At 40.4% G+C, this 17,381-nt stretch overlaps 2 protein-coding genes across 5 annotated transcripts in view; one reads left to right on the top strand and one right to left on the bottom strand.

The window, feature by feature from the left end:
• Tdg (Thymine DNA glycosylase) overlaps positions 1 to 17,381 on the top strand; it is a 108,672-nt gene that overhangs the window by 17,054 nt on the left and 74,237 nt on the right. The window contains exons 1-2 of one of the 4 annotated variants that reach the window (XM_083089873.1): positions 9,677 to 9,903; positions 10,080 to 10,171. The exons of 1 other annotated variant lie outside the window; for it this stretch is intronic. In XM_083089873.1, the coding sequence (XP_082945999.1) occupies positions 10,101 to 10,171 (71 nt within the window). In that variant the 5' untranslated portion in view covers positions 9,677 to 9,903; positions 10,080 to 10,100. Of the gene's footprint in view, positions 1 to 9,676; positions 10,176 to 17,381 lie in introns of those variants that run through there. 2 more of the 4 variants (XM_083089855.1, XM_083089880.1) reach the window with 2 other exon arrangements.
• The window catches only part of Dnmt3 (DNA methyltransferase 3), a 118,248-nt gene that overhangs the window by 35,282 nt on the left and 65,585 nt on the right, over positions 1 to 17,381 (bottom strand). The gene's annotated exons all lie outside the window — the stretch shown is intronic.

Here is a 17,381-nt window from a genome sequence, read left to right as displayed (position 1 = left end):
GATGGGAGGGCAAAAAGAGAAAAGAAAACTCCTCGCTAATATCTTCATATGCAACTGCGTGACATTGCTTTTTATACGAGCGGAGATGCGATCTGTATTTTTCCGTAGCAGGACTCATTAAAAGTTCCTCTCGCGACTCAATTCTGAGTCGTGACGCAAAGTTTGGAAACCACTGACGCAGTTACGCGTGCTCGCTTCCTGTCTGCCATCCGATATAGATTATAACGTGATTAAATTGATGATGAACATATCATTTGGTTCTAGAATTATAACGTAATTAGTTATCCGCATAAAACGGATCATATACAATATACGTTTCCACGATCGCATAAATTGTGTACATTGCGCGTTTCGCGAATATCTATTTGTACGGGATTACCTTCTCTGGTCATACGTGATTACTTTACTTGATCAATTAACACCCGAATTGCAACAAAAATACAATTGTGCGTTATATATATATGTATAAGCTATGCGATTAAAGACGGACTTGCGCGCATTAATGTACGGCGACAGATTAATGAAGCAGATTTTAATCATCAACGAGGAATTGCACATTCTTTGTCTTGATAAATGATGTAATAATTGCCACGCGGTTAGAGCTTATTACCGTAACTTGTTGATGAGAGATTTATAGCAACTTTATTCGCGTTTATACGAGAAAGAGAAAGAGAAAAAGAGAAAATGTGTACACGTATAACAATTATTGCATATTTTTAATGTTCAAGATAATCTCAAAGTATTGATACTAGAGAGAATCTCGAAAGTTTAAAGATATTTTAGCGTATTGAGCATTAATAAAAGTATATTAAAGTATCATAGAGAATTATTTTATAGTCGTAATGGAGAAAATAGCACGAAACACATATTCTAGAAATAACTATAATTATATCGCCTAATAATATCGCGATTATCGATTCAATTTCGTTCGAAATATGACTTGCGTGACGTTGCGAAAGGCCGATAATCATCGCGTTTAAAGATCGATAACGGCGCGGCTGGTAATGATCGCCATTAGTGACGACAACGACAACGACAACGACGACGACAACGACGACGACGACGGCCACGACGACGACGGCGACAGCGACAGCAAACCGACGCCGACTCTCTCGATTCTCAAGCTCGTTCGGATCGATAGCTTGGAACCGGTTCCAAGTTTCCGATAGCTAATTGATCTTGCAAAGCGCAAGCGATGTTGGACAAATATTAGCATCGGAAGTAATTATCGACGGACGGACGGACGGACGGACAGACGCACGTACGCATGCATTGCGGAATAGACAGTAAAGATGGAATCTGGTTCGAAGCTAATCCAAATCGTAAACTGAAGAGTTTGTCGGCATAAAAAAATGTACTAATGTATCTTTCTCTCTCTTTCAATTCTTTGTAATATCTAATTTCCAAATGTTTCAATTATTAATTATTTAATAATTTTATATATAACGTTAATTTGAAAGAAAATCAATTATAAAATAACATTGAAATATCATGAAAAACTGATCATATTATATCCGTGGCTCGCAATATGCGAATTGAACCGTGTAATTCAATATTGCGTTTATTATAGACTCATCTGATATAAATAATTATCAACATTTGAGGAAATTCTTTCTCTTCTCCTCTTACTCTGACAATATAAAATTCAATTGTTCGACATTTTATTCATCTAGAATGGAGACGGCCCAATTTTTCCACGTGTTTTCGACGTGGCAGTCTCGATCCTGGATTTTACAACGCAAAATCAATTATGAGATGGCTCTATTTTAGCGATGAAATGGCTTGACGAGCGCAATTCATCGAGTATCAGTCTTTAGGATTAGCGCAACCGCGCCTAGACACACCGGCCGTCCATACCGAATCTCTAGGGAGCTCCGCGATTATTCCGGGCGCAAATTTATTTTTATCAGTCTGTGGCAGCTTGTTGCCGCCGCTCGGGGCGCCGGCGTTGCCGGATTAGAAGTTTTTCGCGTCAATATTTGCAAATACGGCCTCCCCCATACCCATAGGCCATGGGAGATAAGTCGCTCGATTGATCAATACGTATGTCACGATAAATACTGACCGCGAAAGAAAATTGTTGGCGGTATAATAGCGGTCATTTCTATAATTTTCTTTCGACTTCAATGTCATACACTACCATTTAACTGTCATTAAAACCTAGTTAACGGAAGCTTAACCAATTTTCTGTGTCTTTACGTATCGGTTAAATTTTAATTGGCGATAATTAATATTTGTGGCAGGATCGACTATAGTTTTGATCAATGTCGATTATGAAACTTTCGAATTTCATCGAACCATTACCAGAAATGGTAGTTGAACTTGGGCTCTTTATGGCTTTACTTAAACTTCGATCAATTTTAATTAACGTTCGAGTAATCTCCACATCTGATCGTAAAATCGTGAAAACGCGAAAAAAAAAATCAGCATAAGATATATTTTCCAGGTATCGAAAATTGAACCTTGCCGAAATTACACCGGTTTCAATCCTGCGCGCTAGAGAATCCTGACGAAAACTGCCGGCACTTTTGCGCTAATATCCGTGAGGAGAATTTACGTTGCACGTGGGGAAGGAACTGCAAGATGAAAAAAAAAATAAAGAGGCAAGGGAAATGAAGGGGGAGAGAGAAAGATGCAGGAAGCTGTGCGTGTTCCGAAATAGCGTTCGTGTCGAGTCGCTCGTAAAATCGGGGGAAAACCATGGAAAATCTGGCAACCGTGCTGGTAGCGCAAAGGCGTCACGTGCGACTCATCCGCAGGGTTTCCTTCGAGAGTATGCGCATACACGAGACTGCATCGTCAAGATATCGTTTCATGACGGAACAAACACCTGATCTTCGCGCGAGATCGCGCGAAAAATAAATCTGCATTTCGCGACGCGCGATTTCGGATGCGAGCGTTGCCCGGTGTCATGTATGTAGGTCGTGCCTTACGAAATCGGTAGTCGCAGCCAACATTGTTACGTTCTCTTTTTCTGGCGGGGACAACGAAGTCGTTAGGTGTGGATTGTGAGAAAAGAGACGCGAGTAATCACGACGACGAAGACGACGACGACGACGTTGCTATTAATCTCTCGTGGCTAATTTTGGAATGCTACCTTATTACGCTTAAAGTGTGTCGCAAAGTTGGTGATTTCTGGCGTGTCCCGAGTATAATTAAGTTTAATGCGAGCCTCCCGACAAGGCGGGCGACGGCGGTTAAATCGGATTAAGATCCCCGCGGAGATCCGCGCGCGATTGAATTAGTAAAATAATACGTACGATGTGATGCAACGATTCGATCCGAGTCTCTTACGTCGTGATCACGTCGGACGTGTCATCGACTGATTGCTCGCAAAAATCAATGGCAATCGTTTCGTTATCGCTACTAGAAGGCAACCAGAATAAATACACCGTAAGCGAAATCATAATAAAAAAAGCCGAAATAATTCTTGATCGCTTTACGAGAATAACGAAACAGGTTTCCAGTTTCTCGATTACTTAATGCACCGGAGCATCGGCTTCGCGTGTTTACGTAATTCCATTAAGGTCGTTAACGCAACGGCGATCCAAAATCACAGAAGAAATTACTCGAATCACGATCGAAGCGAGACAATTAGTGTTCGTCGGTCGTTCTTACTTCGAGCACGGACTTGTAAACTTCGTCATTGCAAAGTTATCTTGGCGATTGACGTCTCGATGAATATTGCAACATTGTTTAGATGCTACGTCTACGCGTTTGAGAAACTGAGCATTGATTATTCAAAAGTTACGCAACGAATCGAACGATCCTTTCAAACTTAGTCTTTAGACGCGAATTAAGTATGAAATAAATTTAATTCTCGCAAAACTGCCAGGATGATCAGATACGAATTATTGAAAAATTCCGATTAATTAATTCGTACAAAGTTCCCCAGAAATATTATCCACGCGGTCTCCGTCTGTTTTGATATTATGTATCGCATAGAGCAAAATTGCGTAACGAAATAAACTCGACAAAGACATCCGTTTCCGTTAAAGACACCCGTAAGAGACGTTTAAATGACGCGCATGTCTCTTCGGGAAAAAATTTCTTTCCAAGATATTCCCATTGCGTCAGCTTTTCTAAATTCCTCATTCGCGATTAGCGGCTGTTACAAGTGCGAATCGCAGGATCTCGCGGTCGCCATTTAACCGCATCTCCCTCCGATCCGGCGCCATGAATCGGAAGCTCCGGGATCGTCCAATGGAAGAAGGAAAGAGGGAAGAAAATTCTTCTCGGGGAGAAATTTGCAGGATCTCCGTCGGGTCTCGCTTATGGCTCCCATCGCCGAAACCTCCCGTTCTTCCATCTCACTAGCAACACCGCTCATAAATAGCCATACCAGAGGCGGTCGTAAGGGTTTCCCTTATCTGCGTCAGCGTTTCTGCTCGCACGATTACCTACGGGCTTCCTTCGCGTACATACGCTACTTCTCTCCTCGTGCCTCATGCGCCCATCTTTTTCTCTCTTCCTCTCCTTCTCTCTCTTTCGATGACTGTGCGCGCATACATTGTGTGTTAGCATACTGCACATTCACGCGCGCGGGCGTGCTCAAGCCCGATTTACACGACTCGCTCTTTACTGAAAAAAATGTTTGTTGCTAACGTAGGTAAATTTTTAGATGTAACAACGAAAATTTTTCGCCGTTTGTGGCATCTGCTAGAATATTGTTTGTAATACGTAGAATTTATAGCAGCAAAATTATGATAACTTTTAGCGAATTTAAATCCCAAATATAACTGTGTTGGATAAATATAAATTTATGGATGGGCATCGTAGAAAGACTTTCTTTCTAAATTTACCAACAGTTCGGATATAAATTCTCTCTCTGTCAGTCAGATTGATTGAGTGCGACATCACAATATTTCTTAATCATTTATCTCTATCTCAGTTAATTTTTCGCACCCAGAAAATTATTGCTATAGTTGCAAGACCATTTTTTCGTGCTCGTGGAGTGACCAGAAACGCTGTCTCTTTCTCTCTTTATCTTCAAATAACAATTTTTCGCAAACATTAAACACATGTTTCGTGTATTAAAAACCTATAAAATTCTTTATAAATCCTTTTAATAGAAATATAAAAAAATAATAAGTATATTTGAGAGATGTTTCTCTTTTTAAAAATTTCCCTAACAAATCTTTCTATCGTTTCTCCTTGAATCAATTGCACGTAAAAATTCGCAGAAACTTTTGCATTTCCTCAAGTGAGTTTCTTTAAGCGATTCTTTAAATTAAAGACGCTTTTTTGGAAACGTCGCATCTTTATGTTTGGGGGGAAATTATTCGATCGAGACGCAACCGTGTAAATTCACCTTTAGCGTTGCGTAGAGCGCGTCTTGCAACTGTGTGCGTCATTCGCGCCAGGATGAGTCCCGCATACGTAAGCGATGCTCCGGCATTCGGCGAGTTTCGGCGGCTGTCGACTCGCCTCGTCTCGCCTCGCCTCGCCTCGCCTCGTCGACGCGACGGTATTCGCTCTTTCGACCTTCCGTTCGAACAAGAGATGTAAAAGCAGCGTTGCGCCGCAACGTCTACGGCGGCGATGGAACGTACGTAAACACTGAGCTCATCGTTCGTTCCTGGAGCGCGTTCTCCGCTGTTGAAAACTCCGCTCCCTCCGCCAGAAGAACGATGGAGAACGACGAACGGCGCGGCCGTTACCAAGGATGCAACGTAGTACAAGGACGCTCAACTATCGATCCTTTCCGAGCTGCGGAGGAACTCGTCCACGAAATCGTCGAGTATGACGAGATCGTTTCTCCTCGCGAGTTATTCGACTGGCTTGGAAACGCGAAAAGAAAACTATCGGTATTTTCGCGTCGCTAGTACAGAGGAAGCGAGATATCGAGATCACGTACTCGAACAATGTATATACAGGGATGGAAATATCGATGGCACACTGCGCATCGAAAGAGAAAAGTATGGCGAAATCTTTTTCTTCAAAAGAATTGAAATTGTTTTTATAATTCTCCACTTTCCGTTTTTTCTTCTGCTCTTGATAATCTGTTTAACAAGTATAGAATTTGTAACAAGTGTAATAAAGAGCACGCATAACGCATAAATAAATTTCCCGATATTCGGTTTTAATGGGAAAAAATATAGCGAAAGAAGACATTTATATTATAATTATCTCTGTTAAATAATATTTTTCCCGTTTCGATACAAATAGATTTATAAGCGTATCGATGCCATATAACCGTAATCAAGAACCTTTTGAAAAAGAAAAAAAATTTTTTTTGCTTGCGCAATCATTCTTTCGTTGCAAAATTTTCTTACACTTTCTTAAATGACAATTTTTTAAATATTAAAGGTGTTTTTCTTTCAAAATATCGCTAAATAATTTTATGAAAAAATATAACGTCAAAATGATGACATTGTAATATTACGATCAATTTCAATCGACATTGTCATTAATTTGTTAAAATAGAACGGTTGAAATACGATTAAATAAGACAAAAGCGAAGAAAAGATAGAAAACAAACTCTCTTTTTGTAAAAACTTTGAATGACATTACATATATGCGTTAACTCTCAGTTAATTCGTTGCACACTTTCTCCTCGCTGCAAATATTCTCAGCCGGAAAATGTGCTTTATTTTTATAATTGTTCGACCATTTTCCGCCGTGTACAAAAAAAAGATTACAGTCACAATGTAAATGGTCCATTGAGAGTACGGTTAGTTCAGCTTTCCAACATTTACGGATTTTTCCCTAGAGTATCCTTCTTTCAAAAGCACGTATAAACAGGACACGAAAACATTTCCGTCGCATTCTTTTCACCTTTAATTCGCGAAAGGACATTTAATTGCGATAAAATACACCATTTGCGACTCGCAAGACTTAAAGAGCACCTTTGGAAATGATTTTCGAGCGTTCTCCGCGCTACAAGATTACTCGTGTAAAGAGATTCGTTTAATGTATTCTTTTTTTTACCTTCTTTTATAAATTTAAACGCATCTTTTTTTATCTCGACGCATCCCCCTCGAGGCAGAATGTAACGCGATTTTCGAGAGGTACGGCTAGCTATTTATTCTTACTGAAGCGCGTTTTAGCCAAACATCCGCGCGACACGTATTCTCGTTTCCGAGGAAAACACCAGGATTAATAATAATTAAAGTCCTCGGTGCAGCATTGTTGGCGCGAATAACATTACGATGACACGTATCTTCCGCTTGAGAGCCGGAAAATCGAGACGACGGAAGGAAGGTCGGCATCCAAGAATTACAAAGACTCGCGCTCGTCGTTGACGATTACGCGTCGACGTTATTTTTCGGCTGCTGCGATGCCTCGGTAATTAAAACGATCGCGGTGTTAAAGCGTCGTATTCGTACGAGACAACGACGACGGATGCAGCAACGTGGAAAAGCGTCTCGCCGCCGCGATTCCCCGCCGCTCTAATTGGCTACCGTTCCTGAATCTGTTTCTCGAGATGACTTTCGTTAATTGGTACGCGCGCGAACGGCAATTCGAGGTAAATCATCAAGACGGATAATTTTCGCTCGGCGAGCGATCGAGATTCGCGCTCTAGCAACGCGGAATCCGTTCTTGTTGACGCTGCTCGAGCGACCGATTGTGAGTACAAATAACAGATGTAGCGATGACAGCAAGTTTAATTGGAGCGAAATTAAAATATAAATATATGTAAATATATGAATAAAACATTTTGGGGCATTTACACGCATTTACACGTGCCGCCTCTCGAACGACGATATTATATATTATTATTCGTAAACTGTTTCACATGATTAGTGGAGGGGAACAGATAGTTGGAAACTAATTTGCGTAATGATATCAGTGTACGAGTCGGTCAATGAAATGGTATGAGTAACGTTTCGCGTCCCAAACGACTGAATTAATCATTAGGTGGAGTTAGATTACAGTTATTAGTTAATAGAGTTGTGTTTCCAATAAAAGACATTACGCTATCGCTAATGAATGAACCTCGCAATCGGTCCATCCCCCGCGCGTGTTGCGCTAAAAAAGGGAGAAACCGATTGATAACGCGATACGAGAGGACGCGCGATTATCGCGAATCGCTCGGTGAAATCAGTCCCGGTGAAAAGAATTCGACTCGCGCGTTGTAATTTATCGCCTCGAATTATCTTCGATCGGAGTGATTTGCGATTACTCCCGCTTTTTTCCCTCCCCCATCTCTCTCTCTCTCTCTCTCTCTCTCTCTCTCTCTCTCTCTCTCTCTCTTTCCTTGCGCGTATGCGAGAGAAAATCGACTCGGCCGAGGAAACGGCCGACGTAGCGGATACGGCCTTATTAGCGTTTGCAATTATATCGCACGTATCACTGTATTACACAATGGCAGTAACGAGCGCGCATGCAGTAATAAATTACGACGGCTCCCGTAATCATTACCGCGGAGTTTCGTGTAACAGCGGCGTCCTATCAGTTTACATTCGACTTTAATTGCAGCGTTGGTGGCGGCGGCAGCGGCGGCGGCGGCGGCGGAGGCGAAATGTAGCTTTTTGGAACGAATTCGCTCGGCCCCGCTCGCCGCGCGGTCAGGGTATATCTATATATATATATGTATATAGTTGTATAACGAGCATGGAATAATTAAAAGCACTTTTAATAAATTAATATAATATTACCACTCATTTTCGCGGACATTATCCCCGCGAAACATTTAATAATGCTTCCAAGTATATGGGCGGAGAGGGGGGGGAGGATTTTTCTCTCTCAATTTTTTTTCCCTTTTTTTTCGATCGACGGGTTCATTAATTCATCGCGCTTGCGCTCTTCGCGAGATTATTTCCATCCCCTCTTCCCCTCCCCCCTTTCCCGTGGTATGTACGGGCAATGCGGAATATATCGACGATCGAACATTTTTTTGGCGCTAGACATAATTATTATGCTGAAATTAAAAATATGTATCGGGCAATTATTCGCCGTGGAAATAGAATTAATGATAACGTCTGTGTGCGGATGACAAAGAACGCCTGGACCAATTAAGTGTACGTGAAATTTGGAAACATATCCGATTGTTATATATTATTGCGAGTATCGCGATAATAATCTTCTTCTTTCGATTAAGAATACCGATTAAATTATTTAATATTTATGAATTAAACATTTTTTAATACGTGGAGCTATGCAGCATCTATTCGTTAACTCGAAAAGATTCATGAACAATGATAATAATTCCTATCGCAACGTGCGTGCTATTAAAACTTTATTTGCATGCAAATTGAAGTTTTTAGATAAAAATAGCGCTTGTAAGCGGCATTTATATTATATGCGACATTTAATTCTTTCACTTTTTCTTCGCTGCATATTTCTCTCTTATCAACATCCCTCATTTTATCGTTATATCTGCACCTTGATAACTGAATAAATATAATTCGATGATCCGTGTATCTATGCTTCGCGTAAACACACGGGCATTTTTATCGGTTAATTTACCCGATTGCACGCGATTGATAAACTTTTCACATACCGTTAATGTGTGTTACTCAATCAAAGAAAGAATGTACTTTCCTATAGGTTTTAAACATTCCTTTTCAAACAAACAAACTCGTCAACAATCAGTACGTCCTCAAGAGAGAGAATGTATGCATTTTTCATAACGTTAAAATATTTTGATAATGATTCGCAACGAAAGAGATGCGGATCCCGTTGAAAACAGATGAGAAAATAAAAAAAAGAACGACGAGACAAATTAGAAAGAAAACTAAAAGTACAATGTCGGCGTTCATTCTTCACGCAGTGTTAATGCATCGTATACATACGTGTACGTACACAACGCGGATATTACATAACGCGAAATAGTTCGCAAAATCCCGCAAGAACTCGCGGTGAAATTTTCGCGATTTCGAAGAGAGAGAAAGAGGAACTGGCATTTTTTCGCGGCGACGCAAAGTTTTACAAATGTTGGAACACATTTAATGGCGAGCGGTGAGGAAAAAAAGCGACTGGAAGAAGGAAAAACGACAAGTATAATAGCAAGTCGGGGAATACGCCGACTATATATATATATATATATATATATATATATATATATATATATATATATACGAAGTGCACATCACGAGCTGCTGCAACATCTAACCCACCTACACTTCTTCGAACAGACACTTCGAGGTTATCGCGCAATGGCGTGTCAGATGCAGCTGAAACGCCCGCGCGCTAAGCGCAACGCGCATAAGTGTGGAGATACACGCATGTAGGTACGCACACATATGTATAATCGAAGCGTTCATTCGAACGTACACGTAGATATACGCGACGCGTGTCTGCGTGTACGGAATGTCTCGCCAATTAATCACGCGTATACGAGAAATTTTACAAGACGATGCCGTAATTTTATATTGCGCAACCTATATAAATACAGCTGCAATTGCAACGAATGTTTGTATAGGTTGGTGGATTTTTATTATTTTTTTTTCAAGAATACGCAAACACAAGCATATCTAAGTTACCGTGTTTTTATTATTTCTAAAATTGAATACGCGCGTTGTTATTTTTCGTTATTTCTCTTTATTATTTTTCTCTTATTTCGCATTTTACCAACAAGCAGCCGTATAAAAATAACTGCAACGCACACGAGATACACACAGCTGTATAATTTAATTTTTACGCAAAATTATTCCCTCGCGGGATGCGTAAGAAAAGGATAAGAATAGCAAACTGTGCGCGGCTAATCTACCCTGGCGAGCCATTTGTCAATCTCTATGAAGTAGATAAAATTTTCCATCTCGATGAGTCCTCGAGCTTCGACGGTTAAGTATCGAGGAACCGAATTACCGGCATCGAGGTAAAACCGTTGGTTGCGCGTAAAAAAAAAAGGAAAAAAAATTCGTTGCGAAGTACCGGGCTCCGAAAGCGCGGATCGGTAGACCCGAATTATCGGTAGCGAAGCGAGCGAGCCCCTAAAAAACGCAATTTGGCGCGGCAAATTTTCGCAATGCGTCCAGCGGAGCGGCTCCATTGTCGCGCGATACGGGTATACATCACGAGACAGATATCGCCGATGATATCGCCGACGTTGAGAGGGAAAGAGAGCGGCGCGGAATAAAAACTCGAAAATCGCGACGGGACGGGATTCCCACCCCGGGCGTTCCCGGGCAGCCCTCCCCCCTTGTTCTTGATGCTGATTTTTCCATTCGGATGGTAAAATCGCCTGGAGGCGATGCGCGCGGCTGATTGCGGACGCGCCCGCGATTCAATTAATTCGACGAGGGGGAAAGAGCCGCCGGTATCGTCGACGTCGACGTCGTCGTCGTCGTCATCGTCGTCGTCGTCGTCATCATCGTCGTCGTCATCGTCGTCGTTATTCGTCCTCTATAGGCGCACATGTCGCGAAACAACGTCGCCATCGGTCACGTATATCGCCGGTATCTCACAATCATCGTCGGCAATGCCCGGCGCAATTTCCCGCACCGCCGACAGTAAAGTGCGTACAGTCGATAAGACATAATGGCGGGTATTTACTGTTTGCGCCCGTAACATTTTACGGTTGCGTTGCCGCTCCTCGACAGTCCCGTAACCGTGAATCCGGATCCGGGACGACGATGACGACGACGACGACGTCGACGAGGACAACGACGAAGATGACGATGATGATGATGATGATGATGATGATGGCAAAATCGATCCGCCAATTGATATCGGTATCGCAAGCGCAAGGATTGTGCCAGTAATTCTCGTAATAAGAGTGTTTTTTTATGATTTCACGGATAGCAATCGTAAAAGCGAGGGTCTCTGAATTACGAGAGAAAATTCAAGGTTGATGTGCGATTTCGCTCGCGTTGCGAAATGTCAATGGCTACTGAAATTTCGTTATTGTTCTTTATATCGTAGAGAGAAAGAGCGTATGATAGGAATAAATGCCTAACATATAATCATTTGTATTTTTTAGGGTTTCAAAGTTATTTTATAAAAGTAACTCGTTACCGATTTTTTGAAAAATAATTAATCGTAATTTCCAATATTTTTTTAAACACTATTACAAGTTATATATATGTATAAACATTTTTACATTTTTTTAATCATTTTATATATTAAAATATAAAATCGCTACAATTTCGATATTAAAATTGCTATCAATATAAAGTACATATGTAATAATTTTGAATCTTGATATCTTTATTAGGAACAACTTTCCCAAAAATATTGCAAAAAAATTTTTTCCTTAAAATCTTTAAATTCTCTGTAAGTGTAAAGAAAGATTTTTGCACCTTTAACTTATACAATTTTAAAATCCTGATATATGCCAATTTACAAATCAAATTTGTTTCTAATATGCAAAAGTTGATAAAAATTATATGATCTTTAAAAATTATATGATCTTTAGAATCGTTAAATTTTATCACCATTGTCTATCAATTCTTAAAAAGAATTCAATGCTCTTTATGTGCGTTTATATGAAAATCACATGTAGATTCGAAAAGTAATCTAAAATTAATTTAAATTTATTATCGAATAAAATATATCAAAAAATTACCTTTCCAGACGGTTATAATGACGTTACAAATTTTCATAAAAAATAATGCGTTATTTCTCACATCAATCTTAGTATTTCTACGTGCGATCTCCCCGCAATTCGAAATTACAAAGAATTATATATTAGAATAAAAGTTACAAAAGAAAATTGAGATATATGCAAGTTTTGTTCGTCGGAGCTGCATCCAACGCGTATGTATAAAGGTTCTAATGTTGTGTAAAAGCGTATTATCGCGTAATTCCTTTAATCTCTTAATACGTTCGCGCGGCATAGAACGTTATATTCAATAGACATCGAACGCAGGTGATAATTGATGCGTACAAGCTAAGTAGGATTTCAAAGTACAACGCTCGCGGATGATACTTTGGATAGCGCGAATTGTATATTCGACTGCCCGTATTATCCGAATTAGCTGACACAGTACATCTGTGTCTGTAAAAGAGAGAGATCCCGTTAAACCGTGTTATTCGCGCATCTTCCTTTTGTTTTCCTAACCATTACTTTTTCATACAATAAACGCGGAAGCATCGATTAATCGCAAAATTGATTCAGTTGTAAACGTACCGATTACATATCATACTCTTCGGATTAATTATGTATCTACTGAAAATTCCAGACTTGCTAATTAAATTCTTGGATCCAACATCCTCGGTGATTTATTTTCGCATAAATATTGTTAGTTTTAGTCGACTCGAGAAAGACTAATTAAACAAGTATTTTCTCATAATCTTCGTGTCGAAATTTGAACAACTCTTTTAGATATTCTCCCTCTCTCTTCTCCTCCAAATTATAATGTATATTTAAAGAGATTCATTCAAATTTATCAAAGTATAATTTATCATGACCTAGAAAAGCACTAGTTTGAATAATCTAATTACGGATATATAATTTATTATTCAACGTATGAATTTTCACCTATGATATAAGTATCTGTTATAGTGAGATAACAAAGATATTAACATATTATCACAAATTATCCGGTGAAATAAATCTCGAATAAAGTTTCGTTGTGCGATATATACATTTTAAGAGAGCTTTGATCTCTCAACGTGTAATGCGCTCGCTCTCGCGTTCGCGTAGCAAAATTAAGATGAAATAAACCGCGTCGTTTAATTTATTGCCGCTTGAATCGGTCGGGAGGGACTCTCTGGATGCCTAATAATAGCGGGGCCCCTCGGAGAATGTCTAACTACGGGCCTGACCAGGGGGAAACGTTCGAGCGTCAGCTATAAATCTAGCGGGTGTTCCTAAAGCCCGGGTCGGAATCCCAGAGTTTCGCACCGGCGTGTATGTAATTTTGATGTTAACCTGGAATTACTATCGCGGTTACCGCGCGTTACGATGACGTTTTTACTGGCGCGATTTTCTTCCCTTTGAATGTCGAAGACGCGCAGTTGCCGGCAGTTTGCGCGCAAAGGTAGCACAAATCGTAAGAAATAAAGCGAGAGAATAAAATTGCACGTTGATGGACGTAAACGTTCGATAATATAATTTACAAGTAAAAATTAAGTTAGAAATCGTTTTCCGAGAAATATCCAGACATTAATCGCACGCGTCGCGAGAAATTTTACGCAGTTAAAAATTTTACAAGGAACTTTGGCAAATTTATAAGATTTCATCTTTTACAAACAATTGCATTTTGCACTTATGATCAATTTATTATTTCAATTAATCGCAAAAGCATGCACAGTTATCGGTGTGTTTTTCTTCTACATTTTACATAAACCTGTTTATATATTCACACTTTCCTCTTCACCTTGTACGAGATTACAAATTACATTCGAGTGATCAAATTACATCGAGGTCGACGCAAGTTTAACCAAAGTTGGAGCAACCACGTCTTTCAATTGCATATTTCAAGTTCGCCCGAATTTGCAGCGAGTTCTCCCAACGCTGTCGAGTAGCTTGAAATTTGACGATTAGAGAATTCATACGTACACGCATAGGAATGCTTATATACATGTATAAAATTAAAATATATAATATACCACGTTATATAGGACAATTACACACGTTCCGCCATAATCGCAACGATACTGGCGGAATGTGAAACTATTCGCGAGACAGTAATTTTCGCGTGAGAATTTAAGAGACAAAAGCGCACACGCTAGTGTTTCGGAAAAGGAAGTACCGTCGTCGACAGTGAGAGACACTTAAACTGCGGGTTTAATTTTCAAGATAAGATCTCCCTTTGTGTCGCGGGGCAAAGCTCCGTGTCACATAAGTTCGCGGCGGCACCTGAAAGGTTCAAACGCCCGCTTTGAGACGTCCGCGCGCGAGCGGTTCCGGACTTGTGACAGATTTTGCGCTCATCTTGTTAGAACGAATTGGCGCGCCCGCGACTTCAAAACCGAAGGGACGGGATCCCACTTTGTGCCTCAAAGAAATGCTTCCACTTCGCCGACGTGGTGGCGCACGTTTTACGGGTTTCCCGGTTTTTTGCATCCTTCGTGGACCGCGCTATATCACCTGACACACCCACACACACACACACACACGACATGCGATAGATGTAGAGAGTTCGCCATTTTTCTCATCTACGGATACTTCGACCGACAGTTGTAGGGTATCCCATATTCTACGGAGATGAAAAAGTACAGCATCGGAAAGATGAATTAACGAGCGCGTGCACCGCTAAGCCTTATTAAATGCTGCTCGTCTATGATCTTACCGTATTGTGGACCGATATAATCGTACAATTAATTGTGTAATCAATCTGCGGGAAATTGATCGAATCGTTGATGTACATTGACGATTCGAGTGGATAACCGAATCACTTATTCCGGGCATCTCACACTTGGCGCTAAACGCGATCTTGCATCTGTGATTCTCCGTCTGGAATCAACGCGAGGAATAAGATTTTATGACGCTGACGGATCACGAAATGGCAGCTGATAACGTCGCTTGTCTCTTTCTCTCTCAAAGACTTTGATCGTTCGCGAATCAAATTGTACCTCGTCTCTTTTTCGCCGTCATTAAGTTACATTGTACTCTTTCACCGACGTCTAATTTTCACAATGACGCTAAGCGCGCTTACGCTTTTAGCAACTTATCGTTTCGCGTCTAGCTTTTCCCTTTGCCTTTTTTCTTCGGTTCGTTTGGCTAGTAGAAAAAAAAAAGTTTTCAGCCGCCCCGATATACGATAATCCTTTTATTCGGCCTCTTGCATACGTGTTATTTTTGTTTTTCGCTGCGCTATCGCTGCCGCCGATCTCTAATTTTGGTCGTCTTTAAATATGCCGAACGCGTGTTCTACTATCGATCGAATGCAAATGCTGTTAGAACTTACTCGGAAAGTTGAAAACAAAACTTTGCGCCGAGTGGATAGAACTTCGCGGGAGAGAGTATATTTCGTTATATCTCCCTCCCCCAAATTATCGACTCGAATATCAACAGAAACGAAACACAAGTTATGCAATTATTCTTGCAATAATTGTGCAACTTGCGCAATTATTTTTTATCGTTCCGTCGATGTATCTTCTTCCAACTTTGCCGAAAAATAAAGAAGATGGTCGAGTGAATAAAGCAGCAAAGTGAGATACTTAACGCGTAGTTGGAATCTTCAACGGAATGCGTCCTTGACGAGGCGCACGAATACGATGATCAACGACATAGGAAAAAAAAATCGCGCCATTCAGCAAAATGCAAGCAATTAGCGCGACGTTTACTTTGCGGCATAAAAGTATTTGCGAGAGAAAGAGCTGCCTTGGGAGAGACCTCTTCAAAGGTGTCCTTAATTGCGTTTGTACACGTAACGCTTATTAACCGCTGCGTAATTTTTATCGAGGGAGGAAAGATTACATGACATTTTCATATAAAACTGGAAAAGTTGACGTAACGAATCTCGTATCGCGCGCAATCGACTTTAGAGATATTTCACATCTCCTCTTTGGTATCGATATTTTACGATGTGTCGTCGCAATATCATCGATGATCATTAATGGAAAAAAAAAGTAATTTAAAAAATATATTTTTTTAACCTTTCAATTCGAATCTCGACTTCACTCGTGCCGATAAAATATCGATATCACATCCCTATCGTAGACTACGCCGGCGTCAGACCGTAAGTAAGGACGGGGAGAAATTGCACGGATATATACATTTGCCCCGTGTAATAACCTCCCTTTTTTCCGGCGAACGATGAGTACGGGACAGATCTCGCGAATGTTTTGCAAAACTCCCGCCTGTCTTCCGTTGTAACTTTGTAAATGGGGAAGGATTTGCTCGAGTCGACGGGCTCGATTACGAACCGTGCGCGAGACGCGAAACTTTACGGAATTCGGTGCGAAATGTCTGATCGCGCGAAGCAAGAGAAAAAGAGAAAGAAGAGAGAGAACAACGATAATTCGGATAAGCAAAAGCGCAGGGTATAGATGCAATTGTCAATGCTAAAGGTCTCTGTCTCTTAAAAAAATATATAAATCCTATTATATAAAATTGTATCTCCCGGTACTCGATTATTTAGTATTTTTTAGGAAATTAGGATTAATATTAAAATTACAATAAAAATGTACAAGAGATATATATAAATAAAATATATTAAATTGCATCTTATATTTTGAATAAAAAATGTAGATAAACGGCGGAAATTAACTTACACGTGTGATGCATCCGTAATAAATAATAATATAATGATTTATAGAGGTTTCGGGGTTAAAGAGGGACGCAAATACATTCTAGCATCCTCGAGGGACCTACGCCTCTGCGCATAAATACTCGGAAGAATTTCGCAGATGGGGCAAAGTCAAGGTGCGTGGTTCTTGACAAGTTTCCGAAAGTTCCATGAATATTCGTGCGAGAGAGAAAGAGCAGACAATGCCCTTTCTCCCTCTCCCTCTCTCTCTTTCTCTCTGATCTCTCGCTGCGCATATCGTGATCTAATATTCGTGCGTACAAGAGCTCAAAGTTTGATGCCCCCAGCACGCTATTC

The sequence above is a fragment of the Camponotus vicinus genome, unplaced genomic scaffold, assembly GCF_025532165.1.
Source record: "Camponotus vicinus isolate PSW18456_S1 unplaced genomic scaffold, iyCamVici1.0 SCAF_1, whole genome shotgun sequence".
Classification (NCBI taxonomy): domain Eukaryota; kingdom Metazoa; phylum Arthropoda; class Insecta; order Hymenoptera; family Formicidae; genus Camponotus; species Camponotus vicinus.
Note: the sequence above shows the minus strand (reverse complement) of the source record. Positions and strands in the feature narration are given on the sequence as shown.